Genomic DNA, 22,266 nt, shown 5'->3' with positions numbered 1-22,266 from the left:
ATACAGGGTGTCCACGCTAACTTTAGCCTGGCTTTAAAAATATGTCGCGGCACTATAAGGCGACGCGACCATGTTGCTGGCCATTGCATGGAGCTACTCACAATAATTTTTTTGTGTTGTGCTTAATTGCATAATTAGTTGAGATTATTTATTCAACTTCGCAAGCAACGAAGATAGGCGAAGAAGTCCAATTAAGCAAAACAAAAAAATTATTGTAAGTTGCACAATGCAATAGCCAACAACATGCATTTGGTCGCGTCGTCTTAAGAGTGCCGCGGCATATTTTTAAAGTGTGGGTAAATTTAGCGTGGGCACCCTGTATATAGCACGGCTGTCGCGAGCGTGTAACGGGAGCGTTTCAATGGAGGCGCAACGCAAAACGGCGTCCTTGTGGTGTGTGATATCAGTGCGCGTTAAAGATTCCCTACTGGTCGAAATTACTGCGGAGCCCTCCACTGTGACACATCTTATAATTGGTTTTCGCGGAAAGGAAATGGCGCATGATTGTCTCACATCTCGGTGGACACCCGAATCGCGCCTTCACGGAAGTTATCGAGGTGGGAATGAAAGAAGAAAGAGGGAGAAGTACCGTAGTATTGATTCTATTCCGGATGACTCATACCTCTTGAATTCATTTTATTTTTCCCAATTTTTTTTTATCTTGATTCAGTCTTCTGACGTTTCCTTCCCCGCGCAAATGCTTCATTGGCATTCTACCCTATACCTTGGCCAATCCCCCCCACGTGGGTATGTGCCATATTACTTGAGGAGAAGAAGAAGAAGAAGAAGTACCGTAGTGGATGGCTCCGGAATAATTTGTCATTTGGTCGAACCCGACCGCGGCGGCTGCGTTTTTATGGAGGCAAAACGCTAAGGCGCCCGTGTGCTGTGCGATGTCATGCACGTTTAAGATCCCCAGGTGGTCGAAATTACTCCTTTCTTCTTCCCTCCCTCCTTTATCCCTTCTCTTACGGCGCGGTTTAGGTGTCCAACGATATATGAGACAGATACTGCGCCATTTCCTTTCCACAAAACCAATATCATTATATGATAAACGTGCACTGACATCTCACAGCACACGGGCGCCTTTGCGTTTCTTCTCCATAGAAACGCGGCCGCCGCGGTTGGGTTCGAACCCGTGTACTCCGGCTGTGTAGCCGAGCTCTTTAACCACTGGGCCAGCTGGGCGGGCGCTGCATGCTTGTTGTCCTCAGGAAGACAATAGCGTGTACCCACTGCGGGGCCTGCTTATGAGGGAAAGGGAGGTTTTTTGGATGTTTTTTTATTAAAATAATAGTAAAAAGGAAGGAAAATATTTTTGCTAGCCCCGGCATCTGCCATCGATACAGAAGCACCTGAGTTGGGGCAGCGGAAATAAAGGATAGCAGGCTATCTTTTTATTTGCGCTACCCCAGTTCAGGTGCTTCAGTATCGATGGCAGATGCCCGGGCTAGCAAAAATCTTCTCCTTCTTTTTAAAGGGAGTGGAAGAAGAAGAAATGGACAGCGGTGCGCGTGCCAGTCTTCGTCGACACAAAGCGCGAGGGGACGTACTGTGCATGCCGGTCAGTCTCTCGTAGGAATTCTGTTCGTGCTGTTCTGTTTTCGACCTTGTGCCCTCAAGTCACCGGTGCTTTCTTAGAAAGAAAAATAAGCGGTCTACCTCGACGACTAGGAGTCACTTCAAAACCGGCTTCTCGTGTCCCACATCTCCTCAGAGCACCGACCACTTGCCGAACACGACAGCGGGCACTGCTATAGTTTGAACAATTGGTGTAGTGCATTCGGCGTGCTGCCACTTCTTTCTGCTTCGTACCTTTCGGCGTGTGAGTGCGGCGTTCACAGCGGGTGTCCCTGTTCTTGTTGAGGCATAACTGCGTTTGTGCGCCGGCCAAGGTGCCCGGAAGCGACCGCACCTTCGGAAACGCCGTGTTCCACTGCAACGCCTGGGTCCAGCCACTCATTACAGCCGGGAAGACGCTGTCGTCCAGGTGAGCGTCTTCCTTTTGAAACGGAAACGCAGACGCGTTGTGAGGTGCCAAGTCCAGCTTTCTTGGATAGCACTTTTAATTTGAGGCAGCTGTAGAATTGTGTCAGATAACGTTATGAACATATTGACGGATATGGTCTACACTCAAGGTCAAAATATTTTATTCAGGCAAGTACAGACAAGTAGGAGGCAGACATGAAGGCTTGTTAACGTCTGATTGGTGTCGGCCTCCTTTCATTCTCTCCCCCTCCCGACACGCATCACTCAACAGCAGTTATCGTTTTTCTTCAATTTTTCTAGGCCATAAGGGCAACAACACATCAAGGCAAAATAGTAGACAAGGTTAATTCATATCAGCCCTTCACTGTGGCCTTCCTCATAGCGTGAGTCACTTCGGGACATTAAGCCCCATAAAACAAACCAAACTAAACCTTAGGCCTCAGGGAGAGTGTCTGTGCCTGCATCGACATCGGGATGGGTACCATCCGATTCGAGTATAAAATGTTCAATTGTTTCTAAATGTTATGAAGTTTTATGACTGCCTACAGATTCACCACACACTGCACATGCGTCATCTTCTTGGTTAATAATAGTAATAATAATAATAATAGGTTTTTGGGGAAAGGAAATGGCGCAGTATCTGTCTCATATATCGTTGGACACCTGTACCGCACCATAAGGGAAGGGATAAAGGAGGGAGTGAAAGAATAAAGGAAGAAATAGGTGCCGTAGTGGAGGGCTCCGGAATAATTTCGACCACCTGGGGATCTTTAACGTGCACTGACATCGCACAGCACACGGGCGCCTTAGCGTTTTTCCTCCGGTGCCCGCGTGCTGTGCGATGTTAGTGCACGTTAAAGATCCCCAAATTCCTATTTGTAGCTTTGCGTTCTCAGACACCCTGACGTAACTTCAAGAGTGGTGCACTGTCTCTTGAGTTATCATAGAGCGATTTCTTTCTGATCTAGTAGTAGCAGTAGTGGTTTATTAAAAATTAGTAATAAAAACGAAGGAAAAAGAAGCCATCGCTAGGGGGACCACCTACCTAAGCTGGGGCAATGGAAATAGAGGGATAGCAGGCAGACTGGAGAAATGAAATGAAAGAAGTGAGGGGATAGCCAGGTGGATTCCAAGGGAAGGAAAGCGTAGCAGGGGGCGGCAGAAGGTTAGGTGGTGGTTTGCAGGCACAGAGTGGGCGCAGCTGGCAAAGGACAGGATTAACTGCAGAGACATGTGAGAGGCTTTTGCCCTGCAGTAAGTGTAGTCAGGATGATGAAGATGAGGACGGGCGCGTGGGATGCCCATAATCGGAAACGATCTTACTGATTTGCCTTTTTCAAATTGGATATAGTTCTACACTCTGCTTCTCTTCCATTGCATTAAGCCAGTTTTTGCCTTCTGCGTTTTTGCCTGTCGTTTAAAGCAGCACACGCTGAAGATACCCAGGTGTTCGAAATTATTCTAGAACCTCCCGGGTTCGATCCCGACCGCGGCGGCTACGTTTTTATGGAGCAAAAACTCTAAGGCGCCCGTGTGCTGTGCGATGTCAGTGCACGTTAAAGATTCCCATGTGGTCGAAATTATCCAGGAGCCCTCCACTACGGCACCTCTTTCTTCCTTTCTTCTTTCACTCCCTCTTTTCCTCCTTCTCTTACGGTGCGGTTCAGGTGTCCAACGATATATGAGACTGATACTGCGCCGTTTTCTTTCCGCAAAAACCAATTATTATTATTACTATTACGTAAGCTCTCCACTGTGGCACCTTTCTCTCTCAGGTTCTTTCAGTCCAACCTTCTTCCCTTCTCTTACGACGCGGGTGAGGTGTCCTGCGATAAGGGAGACAGTTATTGCGCCTCCCATTTCCACAAAACCACTTTTCTCTGATCGTCTCTCTTCTGCCCACAGGACTTCGGCGATCCATCGAGCCGGTCAGCTGCTGCTCCTGTCAGGCCGAGTTGGCAGGCGGTCGTTGCCCCCCACACCACCAACCACGGCTTTGTCTCGGTCAGCTGAGGTGGTGACCGCCGCGACTCAGGCGAGCCCCTGGAAGCCGGAACACACCGAACTAAGCTCTGCCACTTCAAGTATTATCCAGAAGGACGTGAGAACGGAACACCGGCCGACGCCTCGTGCATGACGCAACCAGTTTCACCACTTCCTCCCAAAGAATTCTCCATCTAAACAAGAGCGCGACGAGGACGAACAGGAACCACTACTTTGACCAGAGGCGCACGTCGGCAGGTCAGTACAGAGCAAGTCTTCTTGGTCATCGTAAATCTACACCAGTAATTCTAATAGTTTCAGCGTTACGCAGTTTGCTGCAACCGATACCAGAAAATATGCCATAGTCTGATACGATTCAAGAACAAAGAGGCAAGTGCGCATCGAAGGCGGCCCTTCCAACCAATGGCGCCGACCTAATGTCGTGACGTTGGGGTCAGTCGGCTGACATCTGCCAGCCAAATGCGATGTCATGCTAGCAAGTGAAGGGAGGTCAACGTGACATCGGATGTCTTTGGCTCAAAGGCCTCCTTTGATGCGCACTCGCAGCTTCTTGTGTGAATTGTTTGCGACTATAACCTCTAAATACTCACCTCCTGGCACCATGGACAAAGTTGCACGTCACATGACATCCACCCTGTCACTTTCAACACCGCAGAATCTACAGTTATTGCATGCTATTCAGTCCTGCCTAAGCATCCTTCTCCGTCTTCGGAGCCACTATTCCCCAACTAATTTCCACGGAGGCTGAAAAGGTTGCGAAAGGCATTGGCGTCACTGATGCTCAGAGTAGCCTAGTATACTTCTGAGCTACAGCGTGGATCCTCTTCTCCGTTAGGAAACGTTGCGCAGCTTCCCTGTCAGCGAACGCGGGGGTTGCGCTTTCGTTTACCTCCAACATACCCTGCTTTCTTCACTGCCATGATATTGTCGCCTAGTGCTCGCATAGGTGTAAAAGCTATAAGAAAATTCTCCTTTCGTTTCCTTCTAAATGTCGACTGCGACAGCAAAGTTGGTTTTATCAGCAACGGAAGACTAAAAACAATAAGTCAGCGCAAAAGGTTCCAGAATGTTTGTTGCTTTGCGAGCGTTAATTAAGCAGCAACAGCTGTGGAGTTCCTAAAGTTGCGGCGCACGACATAGGATCCCAAGATTGTGAAAACATTTTCACCCATTCCAACCCAATCGATGTCCAGCATTCGTGGACAAAAATTTTGAATATTGGAAACTAAGGCAATGTTATGGAAATATTGAAAGTAAGGGTCCATTGTTTCGATGTGGAGAAAAATATTTCTTTTAAAGTTTTTGTCTCGCTGGCATCGAGTATTTAATACTTCCATGGAAAACCAATGGGAAACGCCTTTTGGCGATAGCGAGAACGTCAACACAAAAAAAATGTAATCCTGCCGACGGGAGATCTGCGGCTACATTGATTGTTATATTGAAATCTTACAATGTATCAAAGAATTGCGTTCTCTAAACAATTATTACGTGGTCCAAGACGAGAACGACGCAAGAACGCCCCGGGCAAAGCAGACAGGTCAAGAGCACAGGGCCCGAACAGAGCAGAGCACAGAGCACCTAAGCCCGGAGCACGCGTACCTCCGAGACACTTCTTCCACCTCGTCTTCATCAAGAATATCCATTGCACGGCCCCGGTCGCAAAAACACCGTCTCGGTGTAGATTAGGGCGTGGCAACGGATGGCGAGAGGTAGGGCTTGAGGCGAGAGACGCGAACAACGTCACGCTGAGGTGCATGGGAGGTGGTCTCCGGGAAGGCCGGGGTGATATCGTAGGTGACAGCGGTGACCTCGTGGAGCACATGGTATGGGCCAACATACCGGGACAGAAGTTTTTCGCAAAGCCCGACGCGGCGTGATGGCGACCAAAGCAAGACGAGGGCTCCAGGGAAGAAAGTTACCATGCGATGGCGGCGGTGGTAGTAGTCCTGCTGTGAGGCCTGCGGCGCTTGTAGTCGGTATCTAGCCAGCTGGCGGGCGTGGTCAGCCTAGGCAATTGCATCGTGTGCATATTCAGAAGGTGGTGAAGGAGATGTCGGAAGCAGCGTGTCCAATGGTAATTTGGGCTCACGGCCGTACAAAAGATAGAACGGTGAGTAACCGGCAGTGTCATGACGGGAAGAATTGTAGGCGAAAGTCACTTATGGAAGGGCAATGTCCCAATCCCAATGGTCCGGGGAAACGTACATTGTGAGCGTATCCGTGAGAGTGCGGTTGAGGCGCTCTGTGAAGCCGTTGGTTTGGGGATGATAGGCGGTTGTCAGCTTATGTTTAGACGAGCAGGAACGGAGAATGTCGTCGACAACTTTAGAAAGAAAGCAACGGCCGCTGGTCGGTGAGAAGTTGGCGGGGTGCACCGTGATGGAGGATGAGGTCGTACAAGAGAAAGTCGGCAACATCAGTAGCAGTACTGGTTGGGAGGGTCCGCGTGATTGCGTAGCGAGTGACATAATTGGTGGCAACGGCAGTCCATTTGTTTCCGGAGGTGGACTCGGGAAACGGACCCAGAAGATCCAAGCCAACACGATTCAGGGAGCACATCAACAAGTTGGAGCATACCCGCCGAGAGAGTGGCAGGACGTTTCCGGCGATGGCACGGGCGCAGGCACGAACATAGCGGCGTACGGACTGGTAAAGGCGGGGCCAAAAGAAGCGACGACGCACGCGGGCGTAAGTACACGAGACACCCAGATGTCGAGCAGAGGGGAGGTCATAGAGCTGGTGGAGGACATCGGTGCGAAGCTGCTTTGGCACAACAACCAGGAGGACGGGGCCGGCGGGTTTCAGCCTTCTGCAGTATAGAGTCATGATGCAGCACAAACCGGCGCAGAGCAGGGTCAGGTGGGGAGGAGTTAAGGCGGTCAATAATAGAGCGGAGCTCGATATCCCGTCGCTGCTCTTCGCCAAAGTGAGTAATAGCAGAGACCTAGAACAGGTCAGCCGTGCAGTCACTGCCAGATTGGTCAGAAGAGTCAACGGGATATCGGGAGAGGCAATCAGCATCGGTGTGTAGCCGACCGGACTTATAGACCATGGTGTAGTAGTCTTGTAGACGTAAAGCCCAGCGTCCTAGCCGGCCAGTAGGAACGGGAGAGACAGTGTGTTCACCTGGACCGAGGCGATGGTATAGGGCAGAGAAACGTTGCGGCTCAGCAGGAGATCGATACTAGGTGCAACGAGGTAGTCGCTACTGGGAACGGGGGGGGGGGGGGGGTGTCAGTGCAACGAAGGAGGCGGCTTCAGAGGGCAGGCGAGCATTGTCTACATTGAACAGGCGGAGGGAAGGATCGACGTGCTCGGAACGGGGATGTGGGAGCTCTAGTTGTAGGACACCCTGCGAGCAGTCAATCAGAGCTGAATGGTCAGAGAAGAAATCCATGCCGAGAATGAGGTCGTGGGCGCAGGTGGACAAAACGGTGAACTGAACCGGGGTACTGTAGCCGGCAACCATGATGCCAGCAGTACATAGTCCTTCCACAGCAGGTGTGCCTCCATCCGCCACACGCACGAGGGACGTTGCATGCGTAGGCACCTTGCGGAGGCGACGACGAAGGGCAGAACTCATCACAGATACATGTGCACCGGTGTCAATGAGGGCGCGCACAGGAAAACTGTCGACTGTGACGTCCAGTAAGTTCGGTCGAGTGGTCAGTAGAGGATTTCTGGTCGGAGTCATTGATGCAGCGTCGCCTCCGGGAGCTGCATCAGCTAGTGTTCCAGAGTGTAGCGAACGTACGGGGCAGTGGCCGAAAGACGGAGCAACTGCGGTGAGCGTGAGCGACGGCCTTGGGGCGACGGTGAGCGGGAATTCCGGAAGGAAGGAGCAGACTGATCGCGCTGGGAGGGGGCGGCGAGAAGCGGCGCTGAGGGTCAGGTCGGTAGTTGGAGAAGACAGCGCGCGGAGGCGACGACCAAGGGCTGCGGCAGAGTCGAGAGATATGTCCATCGCGGGAGCAGGGAAAGCAGATGGGTCGGACGTGAGCCGTGCGCCATTCCGCCGGAGTGCGGTAACGGGACTTGGAGTAGTAGGTGGGGCGGAAAGCAGGGGAAGGGGTCTGGTGGACGGGTGTGCGGCCAATGGAACACACCTGAGGGGAAAGATCCAGGTTTGCCAGTTCTTGCTTGACGACAGCCTGAGTAAGCGACATAACGGGCAGGGTAGTGTCAGGGAGGGATGGCGGGGATATGACAGGTGCGAGGGCCTCCAGTTCACGTCGACGATCCGGGTGACTGAATCGGTGACGACAGGGGCGTCCGAGGGCGCGCAGGATGGCGATCGCTGTTCCTCGCAGGAAGATGTCGCCGCCGTGTTAGGAAGGCGAGAAAACGATTGCGGAATGCGGCGGCCTTTCACTTGCTCAAATTTACGGCACTCTTTAATGATCGAGTCAATTGTGGCACAGTCTTTATAAACAAGCAAGCTGAAAGCATCATATGCAATGCCTTTGAGCAACATGGCCCACCTTATCGGTCTCACTCATAGCAGCGTCGACCTTGTGGCAAAGAGCCAAGACGTCCTGAATGTAGGCCACGTAGCTTTCTGTCGAAGATTGTGCTCGAGACGCGAGCTTTTTCTTGGCGGCGAGCTGGCAGTCATCAGGCCTACCGAATAGCGTCAAAAATTTCTCTTTAAAGGTGTCCCAGCTTGTGAGGTCTTCCTCGTGGGTCTCGTACCACACCCGTGCCGTGCCATTGAGATAAAAGGTGACATTGGCGAGCATTAACGTAAGGTCCCACCTGTTATCGGTGCTGACGCGTTCGTAGAGGCTAAGGCAGTCTTCCACAACCGTGCCATCAGTGCCGTAAAATGTGCCGGGGTCGTGAGGAGGAGCCATGATCACGAAAGAAGCGGTAGTGGGGCTCCTTGACTCGCCGGGTGGAGGGAATGGTGGTAGACCCGGCCTGACGACCACTACGAAGCTGCGTGGTGTGCTCAGCGTAAAATCCGCACCTCCACCAAAGACGTTACGTGGTCCAAGGGGGGAATGACACAAGAACGTCCCGGGCACAGCAGACAGGTCAAGAGCACCGGACCCGCACAGAGCACCTAAGCCCGGAGCACACGCACCTCCGGGACACTTCGTTCACCTCGTCTTCACCAGTAATATCCGTTGCACTATTTCTTGTTCAAAACTGCTTTTGTCTAGGATTCAGCAAACAAAGGAATGAAAAGAGGTGCTCGTTATGACATACATGACGGAGGCCAACAGCTACCGAAACCAAAGAGCATAGGGAATGTTTTTGTTTAATTAGAAGCGTTGAGTTATTGGAGATGAATAGTGTAAATATTTTATCGGTTAAAGATAATTGACAAGAAAGCAGAAGAAAATAAACCACATGCCGCCAGTTGGATCCGCAACCAAGACCTCCGAATTTCGCCTCCGGTGCTGCACCTGGTGTACTGAGCTAAAGCGACGGCTGTCCAATCTTCTGCTTTCGTTCAAAGCGGCAGACATAGTCCGCCCTCTTGGGTGCGCAGAATTGTTGGGTACGGTAACTCGTGTGGTCTCGAAACGTCTCCCAGCCCTGTTTCAACCTCAACGTTATTTTTTTTGCGCCTTCTTTCTATCCACGGCAGAAAGTGCGGGCAGCAGGGCATAAAGGGGCCGGTCGGCTGCTCCGGGCAGGGCCGGCGATAAGAGGCGAGGAGGCGCCATGCAAAGCTTCCGCGAGCTGACGGGACTCGAGCCGCACGACGTGCTCACCGAGGAGGACCTGGTGCTCGTCAAGAAGCGGAAGCCGTGGTCACTCCTCGAGCCGCTGCCCGACGGAATCCGAGTGCACCGCAGCGGACCCTTCCTGCGCCTCAGCCGCGACACACTGGTCGCCGGACACCAGGCGGGACAGCTTCGCGTCACCGACGTAGAGGTGTGTAGGCGCCATTCGGCCACTCTCCTTTCTCTCAGCTTAGTGTGTACGGTTTCAGCGAAAAGTCCACAGATAACCTCGCAGTCTGATAAAGATATAGTAGGTAGGTAAGCTTTGGTGATTAAAATCAGGGGAATGTTTCTTCACGCTTGTGGGTGGGGTCCTCATTCCAGGGCTCCACTGGCTTGGGCTGTCAGGCGGACCTGTTTTATGATGGCTCTATGTTCCTCGATACGATCGCTGGTCAGCATCGCCTCCCACCGCTCAAATGACGTGTACTACGTCTGTAAGTGGTTCGGTTTCGCCCCCGTCCGGACGAAATGCGGAAGAGTGTTGGGTGGACCTGGCGCCATGGGCATGTGTCAGGGTATAATGTTGGGTGCATGACGTGAAGTTTGTGGAGGTGAGGAAAAATGTTCGTTTTGACCTGACGCCTGGAGATAGCGTCCTGGGTGTGAGAAGGAGGGTATTTTCGGCACTGGAACTCAGCTTTTGTTGTACATTGAGAGGATCGAGATGAATTTGAATGCGCTTGATGTCCCGTTGGGGCGGACTTTGTGAGGGTTTTAATTAGGCAAATATATACGTATTCTACCATTTAATTGTGGCTGACACATTGCAAAACCGCCCGGACCCCACCCCGTGATCGCGTACGCTACCGACCACTGCGGGCCTTGCCGTGAGAGAACAAAGAAACGACAGTCTGGCTGACACAAACACGCATTTATTGCTACAACAATGACGCCAGCTAGCAACAAAATATGCTAAGGAATCGAGATCACCCGACTCACCAGCACGGTTACGAGCCAATGTTCGACCACGCTAGGGCAGGGGATACTCCGCGGCAGGAAGGGAAGAGATGCGGGAGAACGTTCCTCCCCACGAGGCCTCGCCCCGCTGGCGGAGAGCGGAGCGCTGCGGGCGATGCGCCAGCCCCCGACGAGCGTCCCAGCCCAAGAGAGAATGTGCTCTCCCGTGCGCGCAGCAATCACGCCGTTTCTGGCGCTCGTTTCGCTACGACGCCGGCGCCCTCTCTTGTTAGTTAAGGTAACTAACCAGCGAGAGCTACGTGGCGCGACCCTCCTCGAGGCGAAAGCGAGGCAGGGTGCACCGCGAGAAAGCTAACCAAAGTGGAAGTCGTGAGGGAAAGTCTCCACAACTTAAAACAGACTACAGTGAAAACTTCCAGACCTCCGATTTGCGAGGAAAAATGGCTGGCTGTTTAGCATTGTTAGGCCCAAAATATTGTGCAAAATGACGGTTTTTTTGGAGGTGGACACCATCGCCACGTAATTTAAAGCGCGATTGAGGTGTCCACGGTTCCAGAGAGCCAGTTAAGCGTCTTACTTTTGCTCAAAATCAACGTTAGTCAACTTTCCGCTGGCTTCGAGGAAAGGAAAAGCGCATAACTCCTCAATTTGTAGGACAAACCACCGCCTACTCACAGCACGATTGAGGTGTCCACTGACCCAGTGAGCCGGTTACACTTGCTACGCGGAGGCTTTCACATGTATACGTAGGCGTACACACCGCTGAAACTCGGACTGTGCGGTTACAAGTGCTTTCGCACTGAAAACGAAGCTATGAATACCGTCCAAATTATTGGTCACGTACGAGTACTATGGCGTCTGCCTGTTGTCATGACATCGCGCCAAACCGTCCTGCATTTGCCATGGCCGTTAGCAGGCGCACACTGGTACGTTCAAGGCAGTTTACCGCGACGTCTTGACTGTAGGTCGGCGTCATTGGTTGGAGAAGTTCCGCGATGGGCATTTGCCGTTGCTTTCGGGGGTTCTATCGAATTCTGACGCGGATGGTTCACATACGGTTTTAAGTTCTCCAGAATAAGCCCGGTTATTCAACTTCAGAAAAGTGCTTAGTCGGGCTGGTTCGGGCGTGTCCTTCTTTGTGTCCTGTCTGTTAGCGCTTTTCCGTCGGTATTCAACTTCGTTGCACTTTAATAAACAAGCCTTAAAGGCAGTCTACCAGTATCCAACAGCTTAATCAGCTTTAAAGTATACAACAGCTTTATTTTACCAGTACTCACCTACGGGACAGAAACATGAAAGCTAACAAAAACGGTTTAGCTCAAGTTGACAACAGTCCGAACTATGGAAAGAAAAAGGATGGGTGTAACGTTAGAGACCGGAAGTGCGCAGAGTGGGTCAGGAACAAACGCGGTTATGTTATCCTAGTCGAAATCAAGGGGAAGAAATGGGCTTGGGCAGGGCATATAATGCAAATGCAATATATCCGCTGTTCCCTAAGCGCCACGGAGTGGATTCCAAGAGAAGGCAAGCGTAGCAGGGGGCGGCAGAAAGTTGGGTGGGCGGATGAGATTTAGAAGTTTGCGGGCATACGGTAGGCAGAGCTGACAAAAGATAGGGTTAATTGGAGAGACGTGGGAGAGGTCTTTTCCCTGCAGCTGGCGTAGTCAGGCTGATGGTTACGATGATGAAACAAGCAAGATCACGTGGTCCCAGGCAGTCCAGGGTCGTCCTGATGGAGCAGTCATTTGGAGACTGCATGTTCTGCGTCATTCAGCGCTCGACTTTACAGCCGTCCTCTTCCGCTCCAACGCTAAGGGGTGTCGCTGACGGTCCCTGCAGGTGGCGGTGTTCGCGGGGTGTCCTCGGTTCGGCTGCTCGCAGCGTTTCCGCGAGGCCGCCGCTGCCCTCTGCGCCGGGGCCGACACGATCGCGGTGGTGCACAACCTGAATGCGATGACGGACCTTCTCGCCCTCTTCCCCAGAGTGGGCACGCTCCACCTAATGCACGATCTCGTGGCCCACGGCGCACGGAACGAGGACGACAAGGCACCCAATAGGCGCGAGGAGCAGGCTGACGGCGACAAAAAAGAAGAAATGGTACGAGCCGGAGTGCAGAGTTCCTGGTTAGGTATCTCATCTCTAGTGCGCAATTAAACAGTCATTTTTATACGATTAATATAAACAAATCCTGACTTTTCGCTCCCAGCCCAAATAAGTGAGGGTGATACCTCTATATCCTAGCGACTCTTCCCTAGAGGCGTGAGAGGGCCACCTCAACGGGCCACCTAAGGAGAGGTCAACACTGCCTACACACTGGCGCTGTTCCATGCCTTGTCGACCTCGCTGTAGTGACGTCATGTCTCGGGAAAGGAGGACGTGGAGAGGCCATCCTTGTCTCATTGGCATTGGTCAGGCCTAAGTGGGTCTCCTAAGTAGGGACTGTTCTGGAGCACACCTATTCCACATAACTACCTGTATTATCATTGGCCAGAAAGTTGAATGTGGGTCTTCGCTTAGGGCGTACAACGGTCACGCCTTGTATTCATACCAGTCGACATGTAGGAGGAGTGATGCCAGTCAGTATAAAGGCTGCGACAGAAAGCACATGACAGCCTTTCGGTTGTAGAATTCGGAGGTGTCCCCAGCTATTCTCCCAGAGTGTATAAGAACCGATAGCTTCACCTTATCGTTCATGCACAATGGTTCCCCTTTTTGACGCCCTTGATTCCGTCCAGGGCCTTGATTCCAGGTGTGCTAACTCCCGATGCCTAAGGGTGCCGATGGTTGTACTCCATCTCGCAACGACTTGCTATTAAGCGGAGTCTACGAAGACGAGGGGACAGCTTCCACAAGTTTGTTTTCCTCACGCGTTTGGGAGTCAACGACACTTTTCTGGAAACTTCCACTCCGCTGCAAGAAGTGGGATAGACTATAGGCTTGAAATCTTCTAAATGCCAACGGGCAGAATGACCAGGCAGTAGTACTAGCTGTTAGCGAATGTACCTCCTTCTGTGCCCCTTCCTTCTGCTTTAAAGGCTCCTGTCTCCGCTATCGCTTCAGGATGCTAACGCATTTACAGGTTAAGCCATCCAGATATATCCCGTTCTCCTTCCCTTCCCTGTCCGCGCTGCGTGCGCCGTGGCAGGCTCCTTCGCCGGGGCACGATAACTCGGCGCTGCGTTCCTTGTACGGTGACTGCTGCGCCCTGGGCCTGAACCACCTGTTCGTGGACACCGAAGCGGCCGGCAGCCTGGTTGCAGACTTCGCCCAGGTACGTAAGCCCGCGGATATGCCCCACGTCTCAGGCCAGTGTTCGAAAGCTAAGGTCCAAGGAAGGGGAGGACCAGTGTAGAAAAGGCATCTGCATTCCTCGTGTGACGTCACGCACCTAGCCCGGTTACTATATTACGGCATGAATTTATAACACAAGGCTCAAGAAGCGACTCCTGGTACGATAAGAAGCGACGCCCCCCAAGATCTTGAACATTGTGTTCTATATTCATGTCGTGATTTTGCTAACTGAGCTAGATGTAGGATGTCACAGGAGGAATGCAGATGCCTTTCTTTTCTAGGAGGCACTGGCAAGACACAAACGATGCGTGTTCTTCTGTGAGCTCCTGTCTTTCCTTTACGACCGTTTTTGAACGCAGCAGAGATGGGAAAAAAGGCGATTTGCTGGTAGATATCAGTGCAGTAGCATAAGAAGCCCCATGGTGCCAAAATGGTCGCCGGCCATAAAATTCCCCCATTCACTGGCCGGAAGTGACATCACCAGACAGGAAGTTACAAAGGTTACCAATAAAGGAATCGGCAGCTGCTACTGCTATCGTATTGTCAATGCATAATGGAATTAAGTGTCTGTGAATTTTTCAGGCCGCTATCGCTCGGTTTATGGTAGTCGAACGGAGTATTCGTGATTTCTTTCAGGTTTCTGCCCCATTGGCTTCCTCCTCCAACATATCGCGGAGTCTGATTTGCTGTAAGGTCGGAAATGAACTAGAATGCTTTGTCCCGTTGCTATATGGGGTCATTGATGTGGATGCATCCTGTTCAAATCACGCTCTCATTAAGCCATTCCCTTTTCAGCTTCTTCACCCCTAGATAATCCTCCACATCGTCTTGGCACTTCTTTCGGCCTTCTCCCATCGACTTAAAATTTTTTCACCTTCCTTGCAATCTATTCGTCCTCCCTCATTACATGACTGTAGCATCACAGTCATCCTTCTTTAATTTTTCGTTCCGTACGGTCTTCTCTGTTCACTCCACACACTCGATATTAGCATGCTCATTCCTACAAATTTCATATTCTGACCTTCATAAGGGCTATTTTTTCGGGAATATTGCAGCGAAAAAAAAGTGGAACACACTGCGTATGCGGCAATGTTCCCATGGTTAGGCCTAGTGTCCAAACCGGCATCCCTTCCCAAGATGTATACGGAGTGTCGGCAGACTGCCCATGTATGATACTGAAGCAGACCTATTGTGGTGGTGGTGGTAGTGGTTTTATTAAAAGTAGTAGTAAAAAGGAAGGAAAAGCTTTTTGCTAGCCCCGACATCTGCCATCGATACTGAAGCACCTGAGCTGGGGCAGCGGATATAAAGGACAGCAGGCAGAATGGAGAAATGAAATGAAAGAGGTGAGGGGACAGGAACAGAGGATAGGGGGAGAAGTAATATGTACAAACTATTTACACAATAAGAAATGTGTCCAGGTTGTGCGCGAGACCTGTTGTCGCAGATTTCAATTTCAGTTTATTTATTTCTTGCTAGAGAGAGCAGTGGGCCCCGGGAAAAAAAGCCGTAGCTTGACAAGCTCCCGAGGCCCACTACATCCTTCAACAGTGGCGCCACTGGGCACATGCAAACAAGAAAGGCATACGTAAGCCTAAGGTATAATTCAGAATCTATGAATGAACAGCGGAAACACAAACTAAGCGCGCGATATAACATAAATGACAAGTAATATACAAAATTCAAAACATGCACTGAAAGCAATATTTAAACATTTCATATACAGAGAATATAGCACTTAATTTCACTGCAGTGAACACAATGACAACGCATAAAGAACAATTTTCAACATACATGAATGAGTACAACATGATATTGGCGTGCTGACGGGTTACGCTAGGCATTCAACGAGCCTGCATATTTCGACCGTATAGAAATACATGACAACCCCAAACCATAAAAAAGACAATTATTTAGTGAAAGAACGCCCGGAGGTAAGCATTGCTGCATTTATTAATGCCAATGACTGCATCAAAGAGACGGCTGAGTAGTGCGGGAAAATAATATCTAAGCATCTGTAGCCTGTAGTTCGTGGCGTGTTAGGGGGGTAGTGCCGTGGACGGCGCAGCGGGTATGTAGGCACTAGGAGCACAAGCTTAGCGATTTGAGATATTGTTGAAATTTTGTCCCGCGTTTCCTCTTCGTAGCGCAACGGCAGACGTATATAATAGAGACTAAATATTCTCGGCAGAGCAGGATTTGCCCACCCTGGTGTAGTACTTGGCCACAACCTTCTATGATCAAACCAATTAACCCTCGGCCCTCAGTCCCCAGCGGCTGCAGAGCAACTGACCACGGCGGCGGTCAGACCTGTGACGCAGCGGAGGGTGCTAAGAATCTCTGGCTCCGGACAGGCCGCCATTGGAATCTGAACCTGGCAACGTTTAACGCTAGAACTTTAGCTAGTGAGGCTAGCCTAGCAGTGCTGTTCGAGGAACTAGCGGGAATTAAATGGGATGTGATAGGGCTTAGCGAAGTTAGGAGGACAGGTGAGGCGTATACAGTACTAAAGGACGGACACATACTGTGCTATCGCGGGTTAGAGGGTAGACGAGAACTAGGTGTGGGTTTCCTCATTAATAAGGATATAGCTGGCAACGTAGAGGAGTTCTACAGCATTAACGAGAGGGTAGCAGCTATAGTAATTAGGCTGAATTGGAGGTACAAGCTGAAAGTGGTGCAGGCCTACGCACCCACATCCAGCCATGATGACCAGACCGTTGAAAGCTTCTATGAGGACGTAGAATCAGCAATGAATAGAGTAAAATCGCAGTACACTGTACTGATGGGCGACTTCAATGCGAAGGTGGGCAAGAAGCAGGCTGACGACCACGCGGTAGGTGACTATGGGATAGGCTCTAGAAATAGCAGGGGAGAGTTATTAGTCGAATTCGCGGATAGAAATAATTTACGGATCATGAATACCTTCTTCCGCAAACGAGAAAACAGGAAGTGGACCTGGAAGAGCCCCAATGGTGAGATTAAAAATGAAATAGACCTCATACTATGCGCTAAACCTGACATCATTCAGGATGTAGCCGTCCTCGGAAGGGTGCGTTGCAGCGACCATAGAATGGTAAGGTCTAGAATTAGCCTAGACTTGAAGAGGGAACGGAAGAAGCTAGCGAAGAAGAATACCATTAACGAGTTAGCCGTAAGAGGGAAAGCACAGGAGTTTAGGATAGCGCTGCAAAACAGATACTCGGCTTTAACTGAGGAAGATGATCTTGATGTTCATTCAATGCATGATAACCTGACATCAATAATTACGGAGTGCGCAGTAGAAGTAGGCGGTAGGACAGTTCGAAAAGATACCGGGAAGCTATCTCAGGTGACGAAAGATCTGATTAAGAAGCGCCAAAACATGAAGGCATCTAACACTACCGATAGAATAGAACTAACGGAGCTATCAAAGTTAATAAATAAGCGCGAGGTAGCCGACATAAGGAAGTTTAATATGGAGAGAATCGAGCATGCTCTAAAGAACGGAGGTAGCCTAAAAACAGTGAAGAGGAAACTAGGCATAGGTAAAAACCAGATGTATGCATTAAGAGACAAGCAGGGCAATGTCATTAGCAATATGGATAAGATAGTTAACGTAGCCGAAGAGTTCTACACAGACCTGTACAGTAGCCAATGTAATCAGAACGCTAATGAGAAAGACAGCAGTGCACAGCAATGCGTCATCCCGCCAGTAACGAAAGATGAAGTAAAGAAAGCCTTAGAAGCAATGAAAAGGGGAAAAGCAGCTGGGGAGGATCAGGTAACAGCAGATCTGTTGAAGGATGGAGGGGACATCGTGCTAGAAAAACTAGCCACCCTGTATACGCAATGCCTTATGACCTCGACTGTACCAGAAGCTTGGAAGAATGCAAACATTATCTTAATTCATAAGAAGGGAGACGCCAAGGACTTGAAAAATTACAGGCCGATCAGCTTACTATCCGTTGCCTACAAAGTATTTACTAAAGTAATCGCTAATAGAGTCAGGGCAACGTTAGACTTTAATCAACCAAATGATCAGGCAGGCTTTAGTAAAGGATATTCCACAATAGATCATATTCACACTATCAATCAGGTGATAGAGAAATGCGCAGAATATAACCAACCTCTATATATAGCTTTCATTGATTACGAGAAAGCGTTCGACTCAGTGGAAACCTCAGCAGTCATACAGGCATTGCGTAATCAGGGGGTAGAAGAGCCTTATGTCAAAATACTGGAAGATATATATAGCAACTGCACAGCTACTATAGTCCTCCATAAAGTCAGCAATAAAATTCCAATAAGGAAGGGCGTCAGGCAAGGAGACACGATATCGCCAATGCTGTTCACCGCATGTTTGCAGGAGGTATTTCGAGGCCTGAATTGGGAACAGTTGGGAATAAGAATAAATGGAGAATACCTAAATAATCTGCGATTTGCTGATGACATTGCCTTGCTGAGTCACTCAGGAGGTGAACTGCAAATCATGATCAACGAGTTAGACAGGCAGAGCAGATCGATGGGTCTAAAAATTAACATGCAGAAAACCAAGGTAATGTTCAACAGCCTAGCAAGGGAACAACAGTTCACAATTGGCAGCGAGAGCCTAGAAATTGTGCCGGAATACGTCTACTTAGGGCAGGTAGTGACAGCTGATCCTGATCATGAGAGGGAGATAACTAGAAGGATAAGAATGGGGTGGAGCGCATATGGCAAATTCTCGCAGATCATGAGTGGCAGTTTACCAATTTCCCTCAAGAGGAAAGTGTACAACAGCATAATCTTACCGGTACTCACCTACGGGGCAGAAACGTGGAGGCTAACGAAAAGAGTTCAGCTTAAGTTAAGGACAACGCAGCGAGCCATGGAAAGAAAAATGATAGGTGTAACGTTAAGAGATCGGAAGCGGGCAGAGTGGGTGAGGGAACAAACACGGATTAATGACATCCTAGTCGAAATCAAGAGGAATAAATGGGCTTGGGAAGGGCATGTAATGCGAAGGCAGGATAACCGCTGGTCTTTAAGGGTAACGGAGTGGGTTCCAAGAGAAAGTAAGCGTAGCAGGGGGCGGCAGAAGGTTAGGTGGGCGGATGAGATTAAGAAGTTTGCAGGCAAAGGGTGGATGCAGCTGGCAAAGGATAGGATTAATTGGAGAGACATGGGAGAGGCCTTTGCCCTGCAGTGGGTGTAGTAAGGCTGATGATGATGATGATGATGATGAATGGTGCATTCAAAGTATACTTGCGCAACCAGAGCTGAAGTTATGACGTCGCTCGCTGTGCGGAATCCTCCTCTGTGCGAATGTGAAACGTTCTGAGTTACTTTCCTTGCGGGGTGTGCTGCGCAGCTGACCGAACTGGAGACCAACCTGGAGCAGATGGTCTGCATGTCATTACCCCAGGAAGCCTCTAACTCTAAGCAGGGCCTTGGAGACTGTGGCGCGCAGCGCCAGTGGAGCAGCCTGGTCCTGGGCTCCAGTCTGCATTCACGACAGGCGAGTGCTCGAAGCAGTCGCGTCCTAATACCAACGTCATCGGTTCATTGCACCGTGCGTGTATCTTTAGCTATTGTCAGTAGGAACTGAAAGTTAAACATGCATGCTGCGTCTGAGAGTGATGGTCCTTAAGGGTAACGAACTGGATACCAAGAGAAGGAAGGCGTAGCAGCGGGCGGCATAAATTTAGTGGGCAGATGAAATTAAGAAGTTTGCGGAGATACGGTTGCCGCAGCTGGCACAGGCCAAGGTTAATTGGAGAGATATGGGAGATGCATTTGTCTTGCAGTGAACACAGTCCGGCTTATGATGACGATGAAACTGAAAATGGGAATCTTTCTGTGACCTAATACGCAGGTATCGACGAGGTTGCACTGTATAGAGTTCCACTGTTTGCATAGCGTATCGTTTATGCGTGGCTTGCAATTCTGCATGTATACTCTATGAAACACGACGTCAAATAAGGATACGAGATTCGTGATCACCGTTCTGTGGCAGACTGCTATCGCGTTTGGTGCACTTTCACGTTGGCGGGCTACTTTAGCGGACTAGCCGTTGTATCAGGTAGGGTTCATTGTAACGTAACTATTCACCGCCTTCTTATCCTAAACCAAGCAAAGTCTTCGTCCATCTGAGAATCCGTAAACCGCCACCGCATAGTCCCATTTCTATACTCGGGTACCTGGCATTGTTGCGGTGGCACTATGGAGTTGACCAGTTTTCTTGAGCCGCTCTTGCAGCGCGGTCTGTACAAAAATGTGTGAGCTGTGGACATCGTATCGGTGAGCTTATGTATGCATGCGTAAGATAACTTACTGAGTATGCGTGGTCCTAAAACAATCCAGCCAACGGGTGGGAAGAGCTCGCATGAAAGCACTGACATGTCTTATGATTGATGTTCTTAAACCCCACTTTACAAGCCTGGCCCATAGGTAATGTTTAGCGCATCCTGACCCAGGCTCGGTATTCGCGAATATCCGTCGGTTCATGCGTTTCCGTGATTTTTAATTCCGGGTCGCAAATCCAGCAGTTCCTCATGCCACTGTTGCTGTGTGTGTTAAGCATCCTTATGGAAACTACAGCAAACATTCCGCTTTTGCAAATGTGGCCCAAGTTCTCAAACAGCGGCATCGCTTCCAGATGCATTCTGGTACTGCTCATAGAGGTTGAGTCAACACGCCTACTGTGTTTCTGGCGGTACATTAGTAAATACCTTGTGCCACATCCACGAGACATGGATTGGCCCAGATGGCAGTTTACAGCGGAACGAAGACCTGACTTCAGCTGCTGCCTTTTACATGACTGTCTGTTTCCTGAAGTGCTTGCTGTTGCGCTAGTTGGGGTTCATAATATAGTTGAATTGCCTTGAGGAACAAACACAGGAAGACAAGGGGACGCTTTTTCTGTCTCTTTGTCTTCCAGCATTTGATCCTTTACGCCATTCAAATATAGTCTGTTTCCTGATGGCAGGGATGCGACGCACACAGTTTCAACTGCCACCCCCGTCTGCGCAGACTTACGCGTCGGCGGACATGGTCAAGCTGGTGGCCAAGCGCTGTCCAGGGCTACGTCACCTGCAGATTTGTGTGGCCACCAAGGATGCCGTGTCCAGCGTCGGGGAGTTCAAGGTGCGTTTTGGAACTGATGTCCCGCGTGCAGTGCTGTAACTTTGCACTGTTCTCGCTTGCCTTGTGTTTATAATTGTTATTGTGTAGTATATTAGTTTCTGCATGCCATTTACCGCTGCGGCTACACTGCCGTCAAAGTGGGGCACAGGCGAGACCTGCAGCCTTTGTGACGGCATCTTATGATGTTTTGCTTAACCAATATGCGTTAGAACATGTTACTGCGAAGCGCTAAGTTCTGGAGAAAAAAAAACGGAGACACTTCAGCTCCGCCTTAAGGGTATTACGCGATAGCCTAATAGGTTAATTCCCATATATGCAGAATGTCATTGTCTACTTCACATTCATAGATCCCTGCGAGTCATCATACCCCTCCTGACAATAGTGGTGAAGCGGTTAAGCGATGTGGCAGGTGCTCCCAGCGTGTGCCTCAGTGCGTCTCAGGTTGCTCTCCCCGAGTGGCCAATCATTAATTTAACTACCACCTGCAACGTTCGGCAGATTGTGGTGACGCCGCAAGGTCACGTGGCCTAGGTGGCCCGCCTTCCTCCTAGGTTGCTCTCTGGGCACCATCCGCCAGGGTAATGCTCGTCATTTTTTGCTCGCAATGCCGACAACGCTGACTACGCCGACGCCAGATTTTCTGCTAGCGGGACCTTTACCGCTATCGCGTTAAAAAACCTAAGAGCCAAACCATGGGGTTTATGCTGCTCTATTCGTTACTGGGTATGTACCGATATATTTCTTTAGGTAAGATGTTTTAGCGATGAATCTTTACCATTTCATAGACGCTTAGTAGTTTCACGTACAAGAATGTTTTCGGTACCGTGCTTTCTTTTTTAAAACGGTAGCAGTAAAGATCTCAAAAGGTTCTTCTTTCACATCTCGGTTTCGTCGAGGTGCTCGCTTATTTGGCGTTGGACTCGTAGCCGACAGCCAGACGGTGGAAAACCGATGACGCACGGACGACTAAAGAAACTGGACGTTTATAACACTTGCAAAACTGTACAGAAATCAATCTACGCTCAAGAAACAGGGGCCATGCACTCAGCTACCAAAGCTCTCTCAAATTAACGCTCGAGCTCCAAGCTCGCTCTTCACGCCTTGCCGAAAGCCGGGGGCTGGCTACTTCGCTGCGCGAAGCCTGACCAAAACCGCATAACATGATGTAACGCTCTCTTAAATAACCTCGTTCAAAAGTTCGAGAAACGGGCGAGGGCGC

At 50.1% G+C, this 22,266-nt stretch overlaps 2 protein-coding genes across 2 annotated transcripts in view; both read left to right on the top strand.

Moving 5' to 3' along the window:
* The first annotated feature begins 1,537 nt into the window (after positions 1-1,537).
* On the top strand, positions 1,538-20,871 carry LOC144103567 (uncharacterized). Its single transcript, XM_077636250.1, has 7 exons — positions 1,538-1,990; positions 3,895-4,230; positions 9,590-9,879; positions 12,489-12,746; positions 13,795-13,920; positions 19,273-19,419; positions 20,842-20,871. The coding sequence occupies exons 3-7, from the start codon at positions 9,667-9,669 to the stop codon at positions 20,869-20,871; spliced, it is 774 nt and encodes a 257-aa protein (XP_077492376.1). The 5' UTR covers positions 1,538-1,990; positions 3,895-4,230; positions 9,590-9,666.
* A 65-nt stretch (positions 20,872-20,936) lies between these two features.
* Positions 20,937-22,266, top strand: part of LOC144105308 (uncharacterized) — a 37,962-nt gene continuing 36,632 nt past the window's right edge. The window contains exon 1 of the mRNA XM_077638447.1: positions 20,937-21,047. Coding sequence (XP_077494573.1) covers positions 20,952-21,047 — 96 coding nt within the window. The 5' untranslated portion in view covers positions 20,937-20,951. The remainder of the gene's footprint in view (positions 21,048-22,266) is intronic.

The sequence above is a fragment of the Amblyomma americanum genome, chromosome 9 (genome assembly GCF_052857255.1).
Source record: "Amblyomma americanum isolate KBUSLIRL-KWMA chromosome 9, ASM5285725v1, whole genome shotgun sequence".
In the NCBI taxonomy this organism is placed as follows: Eukaryota; Metazoa; Arthropoda; class Arachnida; order Ixodida; family Ixodidae; genus Amblyomma; species Amblyomma americanum.
The sequence above is the reverse complement of the archived record's forward strand: the minus strand, read 5'-3'. Positions and strand labels throughout refer to the sequence as shown.

Excerpts from the sequence above, each read along its gene's own strand:
- LOC144103567 (XM_077636250.1), top strand. The coding sequence starts at position 9,667 with ATGCAAAGCTTCCGCGAGCTGACGGGACTCGAGCCGCACGACGTGCTC. Across the intron at positions 9,880-12,488 it reads TTCGCGTCACCGACGTAGAG|GTGGCGGTGTTCGCGGGGTG; the intron begins GTGTGTAGGCGC and ends CGGTCCCTGCAG. Across the intron at positions 19,420-20,841 it reads CCAGTCTGCATTCACGACAG|CATTTGATCCTTTACGCCAT; the intron begins GCGAGTGCTCGA and ends TTTGTCTTCCAG.